Genomic DNA, 20,446 nt, shown 5'->3' with positions numbered 1-20,446 from the left:
CAAGCAGGAAAAGTGAATGCTGATGCACCTATCTCTTATCCTATTCCTCTTATTAAATTGTTGCCAAGTGTGATCTAGAATCTCCTCAAAAATCTTCCTTTATTTTAAAAACCATGTTTGGTGGCAGGGTGTCTTTTCTGTCTGTGGCTGGGAGTAAGAGTAGTAGAATGAGGGCAGTTCAAGAGCAAATCAGCTGCAGGACAGAGCAGGTTACCCCTACTCCAGCAAGGGACAGAGAGCACCCATATTCTGAAAACAAGGCATTCCCCATTTCCCCAAATTCAAATGATATGGCACCAGATAGAAGAGAGAACTGAGGAATCAACCATGGCCACTGAACTGGAGCTCTAAGAAAAATAGGCTCAGGTGTAAAACATGGTTGCAATAAATGTTTCTGACAGGCCTAAGTACCTGCAGAGATGTGATGACCCAAGAGCAGAAATTCTCTGCCATGTGAGACATCTGCCTTCAGTTTCCTTCTGTGATTCCCAAGTAGACTGCCCATGTTTAATTTCCAGCTTTGGCTGGGATAAGTATTCAAACTGCAGTGACTTCAGTCATCTTAGACTTAGAAAATAAATATGTGCTCAGGAGCGTTGTTCATTGAGGTACATGACCTTTTGCTTTCTGCATCATGAAGCTCTGTGTTCATTTTTGAGAATTAGTAAAAACAGGTGCTACTTGAATTCTATTTTTCGCTTTGTGAGAACTACAGTAAAGGGAATTTCTTTCTACCCAGTTAGTATGGATAGATTAAAATTTAGGATTAAATGGGAGCATCGGGTTTTTCTTTCCAGAAAGGTACATGACAATGCATCTCAAAAGACAGCAGGTCTGAGGAGAGAGAGAGAGAGACATCTCTTAAAGTAGGGAGCTCTTGAGATGAAAAGACAGGTGTTAAGTAATTTATGTCTTGACTTTGTTAAGATTAGACCTGTCCATGTGGGTGTGTCTTTAAGCACTACATCAGGAAGACGGGACAGGCTGCTTGCCTAGAAAGTGTTAGAGGTAAATTGCAGGACAGTCTCTGGAACACATGGCAACCATTACTGCATATCACTGCTATATGAAAAGATTATTTAAATCCATATTATGAACAGTTAATATAGATTTAAAATTTTTATGAAGATTTTTAATAACCTCAAAGAATACTTTTCTCAGGATACAACTATAACTTCAGATGTTTAGAAACAGATCAAACTACTTGATGTTTGATGGAAAAAGCTAATAATCAGCGGAATTTAGCTGTTTCAGTCTAGCTTGCTGCTTCCTTTCCTGATGTCAAGCTAGAAAGCAAAGTCCTGCAATAATGTATCCATACAGTTTTGTTAAAGTTAACTGACCAAGATTTTCTGGGCTGTTTTCTTCTTTTCCTTTGTAGATAAGATTATTTGCCGAAAATGTAGTGAAAACTGTAAGACATGTGTTGAATTCCAAATCTGCACAGAATGCAAACATGGCCTAAGGTAAGGAAATTATGGATGTTGCTAAATACCATACCTGAAGAGGCTTACATGGCTGTGGATACACAACGAAGAACATCAGACAGCTATTTAACATTTCACATGTTCCATTTCCTGCTTAGTTTGTAGTATAGTATTTTCTTGTGCTGCTATATGCCAGTTTGGCTAACTGGATTTTCAGGTGGCCTTTCATTTCAGGTAAAATAAAAGCCACAGTCATACGGAAAGCTGGCTTCTTGACATTTTTTGACCTATATTGTGGCAGTCAAGGATTATTTTAGAGGTAGAGTTGATGAATCATATTAATCTTTCTGATTCATTCCTGTGATAGTTAGAAAAAATTTTCTTATCTTTATTGTATTTCTTCACATATCTGTTCATTCACATATCTCAAGCACCTAAAGCTCAATTCTATTACAATATAGTGTGCACATATTTTAAACAACAGTGGATATTTTTTCTTCATAGTGGGACTTAATCATTCTTAAACTGATAGCTAAGATGTACAAAGCAGCAGTACACATTTCAAGATCCTTTATGAATGAATGACCTTTTGATCCAAGCAGCAGAGGTCAAAAATCTTATAAAATTCATGACAGAATGTATGCTGGCTTTATGCCACAAAAAATATCAACTCAGTATTCAGTGTCTGTAGGGTTTCTTCTTGCAGAGTACAAGTGTTCTGTGAATGTTTTAACACTCAGGTTTTGCCTTCTATCAAAGTGGATTTTCATCTCTTAGTAACAGCTGAATGTTGTTTGCTTCTAGGACATCAATAGCTGGAATCCTTTACATTTTACAAAGGAATTCTTTCTGCGTATTTATGTTGCAACTAGATTTCCCAAGTGTTTGCACAATTTTTGCTGCGAATATTGCTATTTTTTTAAACGCAACCTTTTGAAAAGGAAGTGTGATCTCATTGGAAGGAAAGCATGGGATTGGATAAGAGCATTGGTCTATTCACACTCTCTGTGAAATACAAGTATCTGCTTCCCTTTTAAAAAAATTATTAAATTGCAGTCCATGTTGAGATTTTTGGAGAATTTTAACAGACTTAACATGACCTTCTGTGTATCTGCAAAATGGATTTAGTAAATTGGCATTTTAGAAGTACATTTAGAAGGCGAATATGTCAAGAGACCAAAGATTACATGGATTTGGGACCTTATAGGTCACAGTTGCTATAGAGAAGTTATGCTGAGTTTTTCTTTATTTCTCAGGAACTGAATTGCCCTGTCCATTAACACAAACAGCAGCTTGTAGCACTACTGAAGAAATAGATAAGTCCATTCAGTGTGAGAAGAGAAGGAGAAATTTGAATATAAAAAAATAAAAAGAACCCAAACTTCATTTTTTCTTGGGCAATACTGAGATTAATTTTTGGTATTAGTTTGAAAAAACCACAGTCTGTGTGGGTGTGCCAGACAAATGGAGCACTGCAGGACATGCATTTCATATTCCCTAATGATTCTAAACTTGCTGTATTTTCTTGGCAGAGTTATTGATGGGCTGGGCCCTGGGTGGGACTTGGGAGACCTGGATTCCTGTTCTGATCCTGTTACTGGCCCGTTAAATAAACCTGTGCAAATTATTAGTTTTTTCCATCTGTAAAAACATGATAATGCTACCTGCCTTGTAAAGCAGTTTGAGGTATGTGACTGATGAAAAATAATAAGAAAGTAGGGATTGTTAGGTTTGTTGCATTGTTAATTTAATTTTTTTCTAAACTGGGACAACATACGCTCTTGAAGATTTCCAGTGGTGCTGAGCACACACAACTTTCGCTGGATCCAGTCTGTAAAACAGGATTAGCACTCACTCAGTGTGGTAATCCCCAGAGCTGAAGAGCATTTGTAGAGAAAGTGTTTTACTGGATGAAAGCTAAATTCCACAGAAGATGCTAAACATGACAGAGAAGTTCTAGCTTTAAAAAAAATACAAACCCAGAAAAAAAACCACACAATAAAAAACACCCAAACAAAACAAAACAAAAACCAAGCAACTAAACCAAACCAAAAAAAAAAATTATGTAGGCACTTGATAATATGAAAGCATAAACAGATACTTAGAGGGAAGCATAGAAATGTTAGGCTTTATGCCATTTCTTTTTCCTCTGTTACTCTTTTGTGCTTTCGCTCAAAAGGGCCTGCAGGCAGAATCGCTCCGGCTGTAATCTTGACAAATCTCCCAAGCCACTCAGAACTGGTGCTCAGTTAGGAGGTTTCAAGGAAAACTTCTATTTCAGAAAGAGGTGGTGATTTCCTTCACTGTGAATCTATTCTTAACCTGTGCTGTAGCATAGTATCAGGAGATGTTGCTGATCTTTAATGAGAAGCACGAGATCTTGTTAACAAGTCCATTAGCATTTTTTTTACTACAGTGATGCTGACACTGTGCCAAGCTCCTCATGGGTAATTGCATTTCACATTCCAGAATTTTTAGTACTCTTTGGCATTGTTCATTTTTTTTCTGTCCCTACTCCTTGGTAGTATTTACAATGAGTTTGTAAACAGTTTCTGTATTTCACTGTGGACAAAACTGCATTTCATTCCCACTTGAAGTGATTGCTGTCTCTAAATTTATAAAATATGACCAATGAAGGAAGCTGGTGAATCCTAATATATGGGTTGTTCTTTCATTAAAAGAGACAGAACTGCTTTGTGCATGAGCTTGTTGTCCTCTGTTGCTGTTACCTGCCCAGACACTATGCTTTTTTTCTTTTTACATAGCTTGCATGGCACTAAATGTGCTATCCGCTGTGAAGAAGGAAAGTATCATAATGGTAGAGAATGTGAACCATGTCACCGCTCCTGTGCGACATGTGCAGGTACTGCACTGACATTTAACTGCACCGTTTCCTTTCCTCTGTGTTTTTTCTGATGATTTTAGTCTGCTATATCACAGATACAGTATAACATGTAAAAACTTAACTCTTTTGATAGTTCTTTAATATATTTTAAATACAGCAGACTTTTCTCAGCTGACATGAAAATCTAAGTTTTCTAACTGAAAGGGGGCATACAGTCTTTTTTTTCTTTTTTTTTTTTTCTTTTTTTTTTTGAGGGGGGGTGGGGTGGTACTTTCTTTTAGTAGAGCTCATTCTGATTTCCAGTAATGCCCTCCATTTTCTTTCTGGGATGGAATAATGACTGATAGATTTTGTGTAAGCTTTGAACTACCAACAGTCATTTCTTTCAGAAGAATATATACTGAAATTATGTAATGTTGTTTACTCCAAACATGTACCTTTATTGCTTGATATTACTGTTTGAAAGAAAGTAAGGCAGGTAAAACATAGTCTCTAAAATGATAAGATTTTGCTGCAGTTAGAGATGGTGTCAGTTAGGCAATAAGAGGAACTAGCCATTAATACAGTATATTTTCTCTCTGGTTTAAGGCGCTGGAGTAGATGCCTGTATAAACTGTACACAGGGTTATTTCATGGAAGATGGAAGATGTGTGCAGTCCTGCAGTAGTGGCTATTACCTTGATCACTCTGCTGAAAGTGGATACAAAAGCTGCAAAAGGTATGAATAGCAGCTAATATGTGTGTCTGATATTTGGCAGTATATTAGCTATTACTGTGTTGAAAAAGATCATGCTTAGAACATGAAAGACTGGTGACTTCAAAAAACAGCAAAAACGTATTGCATGCTAAGCAAATGAAGGAAAAGTGGGGGGGTATTTTAATCCTAGTTATATTCATGCAAGTCTTCTAAAAGTGATTTTTCCTTGTACCTATATGTGTGTCCTTCACTTCAAAAAAGCCTGTAGCGAGAATCTGAACTGATCTGCATAGAGATGTAAAACTTAAAAATCTGACAGAGGATCTGCATTTCTTAGTAACAAACGAAAATAATAAAACTATTTTTTTTATTGTGGGTTAATTAATATTCATAAGGACCTTTTCAGTTCTTCAGCTGCAGTCACAAACATGGCACAAGTACAGTACCAGCCTGCTGTCCAGAACAGATCACCTGGCTCAGTGTACCAAATGGATGGACAGATCTTGAACAAAGCTGTGCTGTGCTGTGCAAGGAAAGGACAATTTTTTCTATTCCATTCTCAGTTAAACAAATACCATTTGTTGCCCTTTGGAATCCACTATTGACTCATTTTGAGTTCAGGGCAGGGAGGGAATCACCATGTGTAACAGCTTTCCACACAAAAAGGTAGTCAATACACAATGAAAATATGATGGAACCAGAAGAGTGATGAAAGGACTGGGCAGCAGGTCCATCTTTTCCATCCTGTGCCTTTAGCTCATGCTTTGCTGGCACATGTATGCACAATCAGCTTAATACTTTTGTTAATTATTTCTGCATAGTTCCAAAATACTAAAATAATGGAGCTATTTAGTAAAAAAGTGTGAATAGAAAGTGGTTAGATGAAAGAAGCAGGACTAGGTTGCAGGGCTAGCTAATTAATTTTTGTATTAGTATTATTATTATTATTAGAGCAGCTGATACATCTAGAAACAGCAAAGAAGCCCTTTGCACTACAGCAGAGGTCTCCTAGGAACTCTTGTATTTGGTGAGGCCACCAGGCTGACTCCTGCCATTGTCTTTCAGATGTGATGCCAGCTGTTTGGATTGCAGTGGTCAAGGAGACAGAAACTGTACGAGCTGCCCAAGTGGCTATAACCTGGACACTGGTGTCTGTGTAGTGGGAACAGTCTGCAAGGATGGTGAGTGCAATTCTCTGAAAAGATCCATTTTACCACTGCCAGCTTCTTTTACATGCATTGGGTTGGTCTGTTTCTTTTCTTTTGCCACAGTCTTGGTTTGAGGTCTACATCTTAATTTCTTCAGGTTTGTGAAAAAAAGAAAACTACATTTGCGTGTATTAATAAGATTAGTCACATCCACTTCACCTGAATTTTCCAAAAATAGCTTCCCCCTGCCCACAACCTACTTTTCCTTCCTTATCTGTTTTTCAAAACCATTGCTTTCAAAAGATTTTTGTATGAAGATCCTAGTGTACTATCAATAGAATCACATTTATCTATTTCAGCACTTTAAACTGTGAAAATGCTGGTAAGTAAAAAGGGGTTTAAGTGCCTATAGTATTGCTTGAGTTATATGAAATGGTAATGAGAACAGAAGAATTCTGAAATAGAGCACCCAGTCTGTGGTGATTTGAACTTCCTCTGAGTTCTCTGTGGCAACTGAGATAGCATGTGATTGGCCTAATTATTCACTAATATTCATTCCTTTCAAATGTCACAATTACAGAGACACTTAGGTAACATCACGCTTCCCTGAAAATGTTGGTATGTGAATTACAGGTAGATACAGTCTAAAAGCGCAGTCCAAGGGGAAAATCATACCAGAACAAAGGCCACTGTTAAGCCATGTTGAGTCTTGTTTCTGTGGACTTTTACAGCTCCTGTTGCAATTTAAGCCTTCAAACATTGAAAAGTATCCTCTCCATTGTAAAGTTATATTACAGGTACTGGTAAACCAGTCATGAGACCTTTTCATATCAGGCCATTGGAAGGATCATTGTAATCCAGAGCAAGTCCAGAGAAGGTCAGATACAGATGGGCAGATGAAGAGGAAGTGTAAAGCTAAGAATTCTGAGTAACCACAGTTTTAGTATGGTATTGCAGTTGAATTCTGCAATGCAGACATTTGAGATGCAGTTTGGTCTTTAATATTGTCTGGCTAAATCTGTCTTCATTTGCACACATGCAACTTGCGTGTTGTTGCATCATGCAACAACCAGATACAGATGTATTTGTCCAGGACTGGGGACACATCACCTCTGTACTGTCTCTCCCCATTCTTCCAAGTGCTGCTGCCATGAAAGGGCAACACATCAGTGTGTGGGCCTTGCGGCAATTGCAACACACTGTACTGGATCCCACCACACAGCACGTGTTCTCAGCAGTCTAGGGTAGCCAAGGGAAGTCCAGAAGTTGGGGGGAGGTGGGGAGTGGGGCAGAGCAGTTCTGTTAATTTACAAAACACAGAGGGTCTCATTTCACTACCTGACAGTCAAGCACTGGTTACTAATCTAACTCCCTCTATAGGATTTGCATTTCTGTTGAGAATGTTTTATTCTTTTCCTGTGGTTTGACTGTTTTATTCTTTTGATTCATAAAAACTGAGAACAAATTCCTTTGCTGTAAATATCACTGTTTTCTAATTATTCTCTCTCAAATATTTTTTCCTTTTCACAAATGGATACCAATCATTCCCTGTCGGACCACACAATATCTCTTCCTGAAAAAAAAAAATAAAAATGCTGTTGACTGAAATTCCTTTTGATGGACCAAATTTCCTACTTGCTACCTGCTCCTGAATGGTCTCTTCAACCAAATCTGCCTGTCTGACCAATTAAACCTTCCTCCATTGCACACGCCATGCTCTCCAAACCTTCAACCTCCCCTCCTTCTCTTGCTGCTGCCCTCCGGAAGCCACGGAAGAGTCCTGGGCCGAGGGAGGATTCTGTATGCTGGTGAAAAAGAACAATCTCTGCCAGCGGAAAGTGCTTCAGCAATTGTGTTGCAGAACATGTACGCACAAGGGGTGAACTGACACCTCCCAGTGTCCTCCTGCTCCTGTAGACTTATAGATTAATCCGTATTATTGAAAAAGGAAAAAAGGAAAAAAGGAAAAAAAAAAAAGAAAGCCACCTGTCTTTCTCTCCCCCCTCTTTGTCTGGGGAGATGGTGAACTGTTTGTTGGAACTTAAAAGGAAAAACTACAACACGCCTACCTTTCATAACTGGGTGTCTAGAGCTGAGCATCCAGGATCACAGAGTCAGTATTGTGTGACCAAAGCAGTTGATGCCAAAATTAACGTTTAACTCATGATTTGATTTCCTGTCAACTTTAGGATTATTCCTGTTTTTTGAAGGTCCTTTTTCTTCCCTGTTTTTCCTGCTTCTTTCCCCTTCAAGATGTTTAAAGGGTGTTTCAAGAATACAACACAAGTTTACATGGATTAAAACTAAACAATACAAAAATGTTTGCATTAGTCTTTTTTGTGCTGTGTGTATTGACAGGGGAAACTTGAGTTCCTGAGGGGATCAGAAACATCGTTAGCTGCAGGACTAAGTTCTGCCCCTTTTGTAACAATATTTAAAAAAAGAACAGTGAACATTTCTGCACACATTTCTTTCTTACTTCCTCTGCTGTGTGCTGTTTTTTGTATCACATGCAGTATGTATATATGTTTGCCCAAAATGTGGTTTTGGTCATATAGATTTCATTTTTAGACAGCTAGCTTATTAACAGATATGCTAGGATTTTTATTTTATTTTTTTAAATTGTCAAAGCTATTTCAAATAAAATTAAAAAAAAAAATTGTTCCTATAGTGAACAAATTCAAAAGATACTACTTCTCTTGGTTTGCATAAGTGAGAGTAATGTATACGCTCAGAAGTCAGAAAACATTGCTAACATGTAAGAAGTATTCATAAATTATTGTTGTCTTGTAATGTTCACAAAAAGGGGATATTATCATACAGATATGTGGAGCTATTTCATAGTGCCCATCTGTAAATGCCAGTGTGAATATATGCGACAGAATGTGTTTACAGGACTGGATTTATAATTGTGCCAAATATATGTCTAGGAATAATCACACTTAGGGCAATAAATCAATGGTTCTCTTGGTGTAACAAACATGTCATGATGGGCCTGAATTTTATTTTAACTGCTCACAACAGAAATTTCAGCAGGAGTAGTCCTGCTGAGGCCAATGGAGTTACCTCACTGTAAATCCACACTGGGTGGTGAGCGAAGTGGCCTCTGCCATTCTCTCTTTACCCAGGCTCACGGCTGCCAGCGCAAATTTCTGTTTAATATATCTTTATCAGCTGCACTTAGCATACTGTTCAAAAGAGAGTCATTAAGCAGAAAACAGAAAATTGAACTTTAAAGATACTGTCTTAAGGGGATAATACTTAAAATGTGCAAAGTGTCTTTCTCAGTTATCTTTCCAGGATAAATAGAAAATGAATGCAGGTGTTCAAGCATGTGAATGTTAGAAAATGAAGTTGATCAGAAATGATTGTGGGAGTTTTACGAACGAATGGGTACAAACCTATAAAGGTAATGTGCCACCTTTAGCAGAGAGCGGATAAACCATTACAACCTGGGTCAGTATGACCAGGGGGCCAGTCAAGCTCCTTTTGTGCCCACCACAAATTTCCTGATAAACATTCAAATTTAAAAGAATTAAATTTGTGCTAGTTTAACTACTAGTCTGTTACTGCCTCATTTCTCAGTATAACATGTTTAACTAGAACATAATGCTTTCAAAGTTTAAGTTAATATTATATATATTATATATAAATATATATATTCATAAGTGAGATTTAATTATGTAATGGATTGTAAAGAATTTGTTTGGATACTTACAAATGTCTCTAACACTATTATAGAGAAGAAATTAATAACTTTGTTTTCTTTAAAAAACTGACACATTGTTATATCCAAATTCATTTTTACTGAAAAAAATACTGTACATGTGTAAAATGTTCAGTTGTTATTTGTAAAATAGGGTAGTTCTGTTGTAATTGATATTGGCCAAAATCAATGTTATTCCATATTTTATTTTTTCTATTAAATTAACCTAAATTCCTGTTCTTTTGGTCTGGAAAAACATGTTGATAATCTGTATGTAAAATATCTTTGTTGAAGGGCACAGGTAGCTTTATGGTATATACCGGAGCTCTTAGATACCACACGCAAGTCATTGTAACAAATTGGGAGGGTAAGGGTGTTTAATTTTATTGCAGGATTTTTTTGTTTGAAGTGATGGTATTTATGATTGCAGAAATATCTGGTGTCTGTGGAGGACATCTTTTGTGTAGCAGCAGTACAGCCACGACTGAACGCTAGTAGGTAACAATGCTGGCTTACTCTGATCTGTAAGAGTTTGTGATGAGCCTGATCGCTTGCATCCTTAGGACTAAAAAGTGACATGCATAACTACCTATTGGCTCAGACAGTTTAGGAGGAAGGTTTCGTCTTTGCAATCATACGTGGCCATGTGCACATGGAGATATTGGTGTCTGTTCACATACCAATGATCACAGCGAGTACACCTCAGAACACAGCACCAGACTGCCGCTCAAGAATGGCAGGCTAGCTGTCCGTGCCAGTACTTCGAAAGGGCTTCATGTGGACTCATCTGTGACTCCTGCAGGGTGAGACCCTCCATCAGCATTAGCTGATGCTCTGTCATTTCCCACTTAGTCGTACAACCTGAGTGGAAACCAAAGTGGCAGCTTATCCAAGTCATATATTCAGATGACATTTTAAGCATGTTCACTGAGGCCATGTAAAGAATTCCCTGGAAAAAAAAAATTCAGCCTTAAACATTTCATTGTCACCAACTTGGTTTAGGTTGTCATTATCACAGTTTCCCTGTCAGTCCTGGGAGCAAGCCTATGTGGGATGGCACATTCTTAGCAGTAGTTTGGTCAGAGCACACCTGGAAAAAAGGTTGGCCTAAACCTTACACCAGTACTTTATGAAGAGCTGCTTCTTTCAGCTCCCACCCCACCTTCACCTTCCAACTAGCATGAGAAATTCAATCAATCGTGGTGTCTTTTATTGTCAAGATTTCATCTTTGGGTACGAAACATAAAAAGAGAAATAATAAACTTGCTTATATAGCTCTGGCCAAAGAAATCTGCTGTAGAGGGCATATCTGTAAATGTTGAGCTGTGAACTCTCACAGACAAGAAAGCATAGAACTGAGTTTTAGGCTGAAAACAGTACTTTCTGTTGTCATCTCAGACTCTTCGATCATTTTTATTTTTGATGCCTTAATGGCAGTGGCCAGATGCAAGCAGAATTTGCAAGCAGCACTATAGTTAGTCATTGTACGAGAGGATCGCTGCAGCAACAGGGTTGCAATTGAAGGAAGCTAGTTTGTTCCCAGATGCAGAGATTTCTTAGGTGATTGATCTCTCTGATTCAGTGGTGAGTAGTGGGGAGTGTTCAGTATTTGACACTGTGTTGTTGGCATGAAGAACAGAGATAGAACATTTTAGGAGGCTCAGAAGCTGCTAAGCATGAATAAAATTCTATTTTTCTCGATGTCTGAAAGGACTGTGTATGGCATCAGTCCAAATCTGTTCATTGACATCTGCCTTATTTATATCACAAGTCAAAAAGCAACAACCTCAGCCACCAGTATTGGATCAGCAAATCAGACACCTGCTGGGATATGTCAGTAGAAACCTTATGCTTCTGACCAGTAGCTCTGTGGCTTTCGGCTCAGACTGCAGCTCAGACCCTGCCTACCCTCACACTGATCTCTACCGGCACATCCCACCTCTTTCCAGGGAGGCTTTGCAAACTCCCCCTCTGTGCAGGACGCTGTTTTCTAATAATTATTTCCATATGAGACCTTACAGACTACCCCAATCTCTACTGGAACTGCAGCTTTCCAATATCCTGTGAAATTCTGAGCAACCCCTACTACTGAATATATTGTGCAATAGCAGGGGTGCTGTTTGTTCCACATTGTCAGGTAATGAAAAGAGGTATGACACCATGAGCCCTGAAGATGAGTAAACCTATATACCGAGATACTAGAGCTGACTACAGCAATTTCACCCATCACTAAACACAACTTGCAACTTGGTGATAACCAAGTTAATCCTCTTAATAGCCACATCACAACCAGAGTGAGCATTATTTGTATGAGTGGCCACTTTAGGTAACTATCTGCTACTTTTCAATGAAATTATTTAATAAACTGAATGACTGTAAGAAGGCTTGTTATAAATTCAAGGTTCCTGTAAAGACATTTAAGTGACTGCCTGTATGAGTCAAAGCTTTCAATTTGCAGTGCAACTCGCGGAACAATAACTTGTCTGTGATCCATTACCATGCCTTATATTTATATTGGATATGCCATTGTCATGTCATTGGTACATAATGAATCAAGAAAAGTTCTGCCATTAGATGTTTGTGCACAATATTTTAAGCAAGCATTAAAAAAGTTTTACAGCATACAAAGAAAAATTTTAGTCAAGTTTTCATCAAAAAGAAACTGACACCGCCACCAACTTGCATGAGCTTGTTCAGAATATGCAGTTTCAATATAAAGAAAAATGATGAAAAATGTATTTTTGATGAACACTTTGTTTAGCAGGGGGGAAATTAATTCTGTTTGGCATAATTTTTATTTACATGCCTTACTTAAACTAGCTTGGGAGTTTTCAATTTTTGACGGAATTGATTATCTGATTATTTACTGCCACCTGTCATGAGTGTGTGTTGGGGCCTCAATCCTGCTCATTAGCAAGGACTAAAGAACTGTGGGTAGCCACACAGTGTCCTTGGGAACAAACTAAGGCTCTGAGCCTTAGGATTGCATCCATCCAGTGAAGGTGCAACCCACATCTGCCTTTCCACCACTGGTTCCACACTAATGAGCAAAGGGGATTCAGATCTGTTGAAGTCCTGAGACATTTCTGTGAAGTCTCAGGGCACAGTAACATTTGGTCTCACTAGGGAAACGGTTCTGAGGTCCTCAGGATAAAGCCAGAGAGACTGCAGTAATGTTCACCTGCTGTGCAAGGGTAGCAGACACCACCACAGAATTGTATGTTAATTGCCACACTGTGATTGAAATTATCCTGGAAGGACTTTCTGCATTAGAAAGCAAAGTTTATTGCATAAAAACTGAGCCAATTTTCTCTTCTAGCATTGGAAAGGTAGTCAAGGGAAAGCATATTACAATGAGAAGTCTCTAAGCATTTACAAAAATAATTCCAGTAAGCAACAAATGCAATCTCTCAGTGCCACACCAAAGGCTGTTTTTTGTTACATCTCTTTTTTTTATGAGCAGCTTATGCATTTGCTGCCAAAGATGGGCAAGGCACAGCTTGGAAGAATGCCCCTTGTACAACCATTTATTTATCAGTGTTTCTCAGTGTTTTGGGGGTGGATTTGTTGAAGACCTTCTGGGAAAACAGCATCACTTTTCAAAGTAAAAAGTACTGTCCCGTCACAAAACACTGCAGACATCTGTGCTTTATGGAGTTGTGGAATGAGCTGATCAAGTACCTATTTTTCCAACCAGCCTCGGGTGGAGAAGCTGGAACATTGACAGGCAGTGAATATTTATTTACCCAAGGAGAATTAATGGCTGTATCATTCAAACTCGGTATAATAGCACTGAATGTTCACTAGAGTATGACTAGTGTGATTTAGTTACGATTTGGATAATACCACGTACCTTTTCCAATTACAATTGTCCTTGTCCTGCCCACTGCCGACCTCCTGATGCCTGCAGATGTTCTTTGAGATGGGGGTTGTAAGGAAAGTCTAGCACCTGGTTGCCAGTCCTTGTAGGATAACATTGCTGTTAGCCATGGTGCTTGTCACCGTGCTAACGTGCCATCCTCTGCAAGACCACTGGATCAAAAGACAGAAATAACTCAAATATCAATTCCCAAACAAAACAGACCCTTTTTTACTCGAAGGGCCATACTGAACCGAAGTTATGTTAATGCTGCTCTTGCTGGATCTGCCGTTAGTGCTGCCTCCCTGAATGTTTTCAATCCCAAGTCTGAAAGGGTTCAAAGAGTTCCCACAGCCAGTGTCACAAAGCCTCTCTCCAGCTCTCAGTTAGAAGGGCTGTATCATTTATCCATTTCTGCACCCTCAGCATGGAGCGTGTGATCATTAAAGGGAACATCCTGGACTGTGCTTTCCAGGGTAATCATCAACAGCAATTACCTTGGCTATTCCTAAAGTGCTTATATTGAAGATGAGCAACGAGGGGAGATTTTAAGCACGGAGAGATCACCAGTGTAAGCATATTGAGTTGTCTGAAGAGTTACAGATGGGAATAAAAGGTACTCCTTTATACCTCTCATTTAAAGACTTAATTTGGTCTGCTTTTTACTTCCAAGGAGATAAACTTGTATCTTTCTGGCAGATTTCTTTCAGGCTGTGATATATATTCACCTCCACAAATTAAACAGAAATTGCATTTGATTAGCAGTATGAATCTATGTTGTTATATCTTGTTGGGGCAACACTTTGCCTGCTGAAATCTGCCCAGTTATCAGCACATCAGTAGAACTGTGTTCACATCCTGCTTAAGCTGGAGACCTCCAGTACAAACACTCTGTGCAGTGACCTCTCATTTTAAGACAGATGACACACTGCAACACTGCCCTGAGACATACAGCTCTTCCCATTCATGTCTATCCAAGGCAGACTGCAGAAATCCTGTGGACAGGGAAAGCTCTGTGTATACAAATTACATACTCCTCACTGCACAACTTAGGAGAAAGATGCCATGCTACTTTGGTTGCCTCTGGAGTATGACGTGTTTTCCTCCGGCATTGAAAGATCCTATCTGTAATGTACTGCAGGTGCAAATAACACCAGCTTTACTCAATGTACCGTCACTTTCCACCTGTATTTTGCATATTCACAGGAAACTACCTGGATTTCCAAAACAGTACTATAAACACAATGAGATAATTTTCAGTGAGATTCAGGTGTCTCCATTCCACTGCCCTGTAGGAAATTACCAGCTACTGAGCTTCCCAAAAATTAGGAAGGTTGACAAGATCAGACAGGGAAATTTCCAGTTGGGAAGCTCCAGAAATAGAGATACTAAACAGATATTTTTCCATTGTCAGCCTAAACTTTTGACAGTGCCATGGTATTTCCACCTCCTTCAAGAAGTGAGAAGGGCACAAAACAAAGCGTTAGCAATACAGATTAGGTTTGCTCCATTACCCTTCCCACTTTCTCATGGGGCTGTCACATTTTGGGCTCCAGGTGAGCAGGAGAAGACCTTGCCAGGCTCTGACCTTTGTGCTTACACAGACAAGGGAGAAACCTTGATCCCAGCCAGCTTTTACTTCCAGGCATCCACATTATCAGTGCAAATGGAGGTTTAAAGCTGATTTTTAAAATGCTACAAAATGTCTGTCTGGAGTCTGTTTATGCCCGCTCAGTACCCCTCAGGGTTCTGGCTCTTCATTGGGTTTCTAGCAAACATTGTATAAATACTACATAGAAATGAGGGAAGAAACACACAGAATAAAGAGAGGAAAAAATCCCTTTGTGTCAGCAAAAAAGGCAGCTTTGGCTAATGTAAATATTTTTATTCTGCAGGGGAAAGAACAGAGGGCTGTGTAAAATAGTGTACTTGATAAAGGCAGTTGCCTCCCTCCTGCCTGTCATGATTAAAGCTAACCTGAGGCTCTGTGTAATCTCACTAATCCTGCAACAAAAGGGCCTTTCGTTCTAAAATCATTGTATCACGCCCAGCTCCACACACCACTGTTCAGGGAAGCGATGTTCAGCCCTTTTCAAGCTTCTGCTTTGTCCCTTGGCACATGGGGAAGATTCGGTGACTTAGGAGCCGACATCCTAATTTCAGCCCTCTGGTTCATCACTTTCTACAGCACTTTTGAAAAGAAGAAGAAAAAAATTTTGCAATCTTGAATCCCTCTCCTCACCTCAAATCATAACACCCTGAAGTTTTGCCCATGAAGGGTGTCTTCTTTGTCCCTTCCATACATTCAAACAGGGAGACAGAAATTTGGTCATTGCGTAAAATGACTGAATGAGAATAATAATTAGCAGGAGACTGGAAGCTGAAGCTAGACAAATAATAGGAAATTAGGCTCAAATTTTGTATGACTCTCCAAAATCTGGGAGGGAAATGAAAAGCTGTAATTTCCGTGTCCTAACGTTTTCAAGATGAAGACAAGATTTATTTCGGGGAGCTGTAATCTATCAAACATTAAGGCTTTCGGCTAAACAGAGGGGTAACTTCAACAGGGATCCTCAGGGTGAATTTTAATGGATTGTTGTATGCAGGTTAGTCTAAGTTCCTTATGGACTTAAGCTTTATGGATAAATATTTCTTCAGCAAAACTCACGTAGCTGATCCCGTGGGCCAGCCAAAATAAAATGTATCAAGGCCAAACATGGAAACAGCAGAGAGCTCCCTAAGACCAAATCCCTTTGGGTCTCTCTGCGGACTGATGAAAAACAATTCTGATCAATGTTTCTTTATCTGCTCTGTGAAACCATTGTAACCCACAAGATTACATACAAAAGCCCAAGCACAAAATCCATATCCGGGTTCCCATGAAAGTAAATAAGAAAAAGGGAGGAAAAAAGGTCACTTTTCCATTGATTATAAGGAAAAGCCACTGAGGCAATGCTATAGAAGATAACGAATGAACATTTTTTAATTAGATAAAGTGATGTTCTGATTAAGAAAAGTGGGGAAGTAACACATGACTTGCAGTGACTAAGTCTTATGGCGGGACTACAAGAGAAAGATTTATTTATGACAGCCAGCACAGAGAACTGTATATTTCCAGGCATAACTTACAAGGTTATTCACCTGGTCCTCTTTCATTGGAAACATCCACCTGGTCTCCTGAAACACTATGTGCTGTCAATGAATGGCACAACTTTTGGAAAGCAGGAGAAAAATAGTAACAAGATAATGTCTGTAAACTTAATACTGCTTATGTAAAAACATAGCAAGGACCTGGCAGCTACGATAGTGCTCTAGTCCGGGATGCAGGAGGGACAGGTTCTAGTTTGCTATTACACCCTAACTTGAGGATCTCACTGCAACACAGCTTTTCTGCCTCCTCAATGGGAGACAGTAGTTCTTACCTCATTGTAAAATGCATCCTATCAACTGATAGGAACTCAGCATAAGTGCAGAGCTCTTGTAGGAAGTTAAAGGCACAGCCTGCAACCTGGAGTGGCCCAGAAGTGGAATTAAATACTTCTAACTGGGAACACAAAAAAATTACACGTTAAAATCTTCCCATTAAGAGGCATTATATCTGTTAATATAGCCTTATTCCTATAATACCTTCAGTCCTTTTTTTTTAAACAAGATGACAAATGTTTTTAAACAAGATGAAAAAGTAACAGAATTGAGAATGAAGGCTAAATGTGGGATGATCCAAAGTGACTGATGAGCATTGCCTGAATTAAGGCATAAGTCATAGCTGAGACACATTGCTGAAAGTATTTCCCCATTATGTATGTTGGACAGAAAAAAATTTAATACAGAAGGACGGGGGGTGCGGGGGGTGGGGAACAGAATACAGAAGGGCGGAGGGGGGGTGGGGAGAGAGTTGAGGCTTTGCTAACTAGTATTTATCTAGTGAGATTTGTCAAGAAATATATCACCCACAAGGAATTCTGGCAAACATTTAAACTGCCCTGTGGAATAGTTTAAAAGTCTTCTTTAAAGTTACATTTCAGTGTTAACTCTTCGAATAGCCACTAAAAAGTATTTTGTGCATTCAGTGGCAGATCTACAGTTCTAGATGTGACTTACCATTCAGAGGGCCTAATGTGTAAGTATTTTCTGGTGCACATTCTTATAATAATATGCTTTAAAACGCTTCAACTACAAGAATAAAGTAAGCAGAGAACTGGTCTTCCTGGCACTATTCCAGCACAGCTGAAATTAATTACAGCACTTCCAATGAAAGGCATAACAAAGAAATAAGAAAAACCTTTTAAAACTAAGCACTTCTACCATGTGGGATGGATTTGATTGGGCATAGCTGAGGTGTACGAATTAGTACCTCAGGTCTGATAGATAAGCATACAGGCAGTGTGGGCAAATAAAGTGAAGGACTGGAGAAACAAAAAGGTTTTGTAACATACATATCACAAAACATCACAGAAGCAATTATTTATTAACGTTGCCCTGAGATTTCCCAGTGGTTTAGAGCCAGTAGCATAAACCACTGAGACACCAGACCTGCCACAGGAAGACTGTCCAGATACTGCATTTTTTCATGGCTGTGTATTGTTCAAACATATATGTATGTATGTATATATATATATATATGTGTGTGTGTGTGTGTGTATCAAATTATATTTTCAAATCCCATAAAGCATTTGAGAACAAGGGATTCTGTTATACTCTCCAAATATGTATCAGAAGGACTCAAGAGCCCTACATTAAGCAAATCTGACAATGGCCTGATGATCTACTGGACAGCAGGCCAGAGGTATTTTTCCTAGAAAGTGAGAATTACAAATATTCTCTATTGTGATAGTTATTTGTCCATCCATATTTAATCTCAATAGTACTTGGATAAATTCAGAATCCTGCTGAATTCTATGTCAAGCAGACATAATTTATAATACTTTTGTCATTAGTCCTTTATAAAGTAACCTATCATACAAGATACAGTGTTGCAGCTCAGAAAACCTACATCACTTCAACAAAAATCAGTCGATTTACATGATTCAAGGTTTGGCCTACATAGGCATGTGTGGGACTACAGAAATGCACATAAAAATATATAGAAAATGCTCTTTGGATAATGAGAACTATAAAAACTGTGTGAATGTGTATGCATACACAGATTTCTGTTTCTCTGATCTCATCAGGAGATGTTCATTTGCTCCCAGTTCTGAACTTGCTGAGTTAGCACTGATCCCATAGCAGCCTCTGAGGAGCACTGTCTTCATGTTTTATGTGGCTCTGTCACTGTCTTTTGGCTTGTCGTTTACCTTTTTCCATTCTTCAGGAGACACACAAACCTTTACAAAATGAAAATTGTATCTTTACCTACAATTTGGGTACCTCAGCTTTTGTCCACAGTTAGCTGGATGTTCCCATTGGTATGCCTTTTTAGCTATGCTGTTCCCACCCCCTTAAGCATGAGAAGTACTATCCTAGCTTATATCTCATAACACAGATTTCAACTGTTATAAAATTTGTCAATACACATTAATATGGAGTAAAAAACACAAAAGACAGAGGATGAAATTTGTACTTTAGAAAATGTTTCTCTCCTACATCATTTTACACTTGTAGCGATAGTTGCTTACGTAGTGCCTTTGCTCTTCAATGTAAGCGATGCAGTGCAACTGAAAGCCAAAACCAAGTCATTCCACATTTGCATTTTGACTCCTAAAACTCACTGCATTTGCCAGATCGGGATTTCCAAGCAGCAATGCAAATGGAAAGAGTTTCTCCATATTGAAGTATCCATAGAAACTGCAAGTTTTATGTATTATATAGGACTCTCTGCCCAACCTCTTCCATTACTTAAGAATGAAGGAACAGCCAATTCTCTCAAATATATAGACTCAGTTAGAATAAATTTTCCCTGTAACAAACTGACATAAAAGACCCAATCTTGAGCTTTATAAAACCACACAATAAACTGATATAGTGTCCCCACACGATGCTGCACACAGATACAGTATTCATGCTACTTACCAAATGAATATCTCTGCTCTGAGATGAAGCATACAGCTTACCAATTCATACCAAATTTTTAATTAATATTCAGTAAATAAAGAGGCAAACTTTGCACTTCAGCACCACAGTAGTACTAGTGTGTTCATGACCTGGAAGTGTTTATGTATTTATCTCAGTTTTAAGGCAACAATTTATATAATTCAAAAATCTTTTTTTCCAAGTCCAAATGGGCACTTGGGCACCAAGTGAGAAGGTCTTTTAGATCTGGTGTCTTCCAGCAGTGGCTTGGGTGTGGGACAAAAAATGTCATAGCAGTTGGGAAGCACCAACATATCTGACCAATGGAAGCTTGCTCAAGTTCTTCTCACATAACGTAATCCGCACCCATGACAGCACACTTTTTATGCTGCAGCTTGCAATCAGCAGCTGCATCTAAGAACGTTAAGTAACAAATACTCCTAGGTATCACTGTTTAGATGTAACTCTCCATGGTGAATCTTAAAGAGTCCCATTACTTAAATGATGCAAAAGAAATAGCATTAACCTGAAAAACAAGAATCATTCTGTCAGATTCACATGGAAAATAAAAATATGTAAATAAATAAATAAATAAATAAGGATTAGGAAATACTAATTTTGAATATCGTGGTTCCCCAAGGCAGCCAGTACTTGTTTTCCTGATACCACAGGGAAATATGCTCATTTCAATAATTCAAAACATATCTGATTCCTTTTATTTATTATATTTTCCAAGCTGGCTTGGTGCATGGTGT

General features: G+C 38.6%; 1 protein-coding gene across 2 annotated transcripts in view; it reads left to right on the top strand.

Annotated features, from left to right (window-relative positions):
- PCSK5 (proprotein convertase subtilisin/kexin type 5) overlaps positions 1-20,446 on the top strand; it is a 197,585-nt gene that overhangs the window by 176,949 nt on the left and 190 nt on the right. The window contains exons 17-21 of one of the 2 annotated variants that reach the window (XM_080372917.1): positions 1,382-1,466; positions 4,193-4,290; positions 4,861-4,990; positions 6,035-6,150; positions 7,885-10,060. In XM_080372917.1, the coding sequence (XP_080229043.1) occupies positions 1,382-1,466; positions 4,193-4,290; positions 4,861-4,990; positions 6,035-6,150; positions 7,885-8,000 (545 nt within the window). In that variant the 3' untranslated portion in view covers positions 8,001-10,060. Of the gene's footprint in view, positions 1-1,381; positions 1,467-4,192; positions 4,291-4,860; positions 4,991-6,034; positions 6,151-7,884; positions 10,061-20,446 lie in introns of those variants that run through there. The other variant, XM_080372918.1, reaches the window with a different exon arrangement.

This window comes from Falco punctatus, assembly GCF_963210335.1.
Source record: "Falco punctatus genome assembly, chromosome: Z".
Classification (NCBI taxonomy): Eukaryota; Metazoa; Chordata; class Aves; order Falconiformes; family Falconidae; genus Falco; species Falco punctatus.
This window is presented reverse-complemented; position numbering and strand designations above follow the sequence as displayed.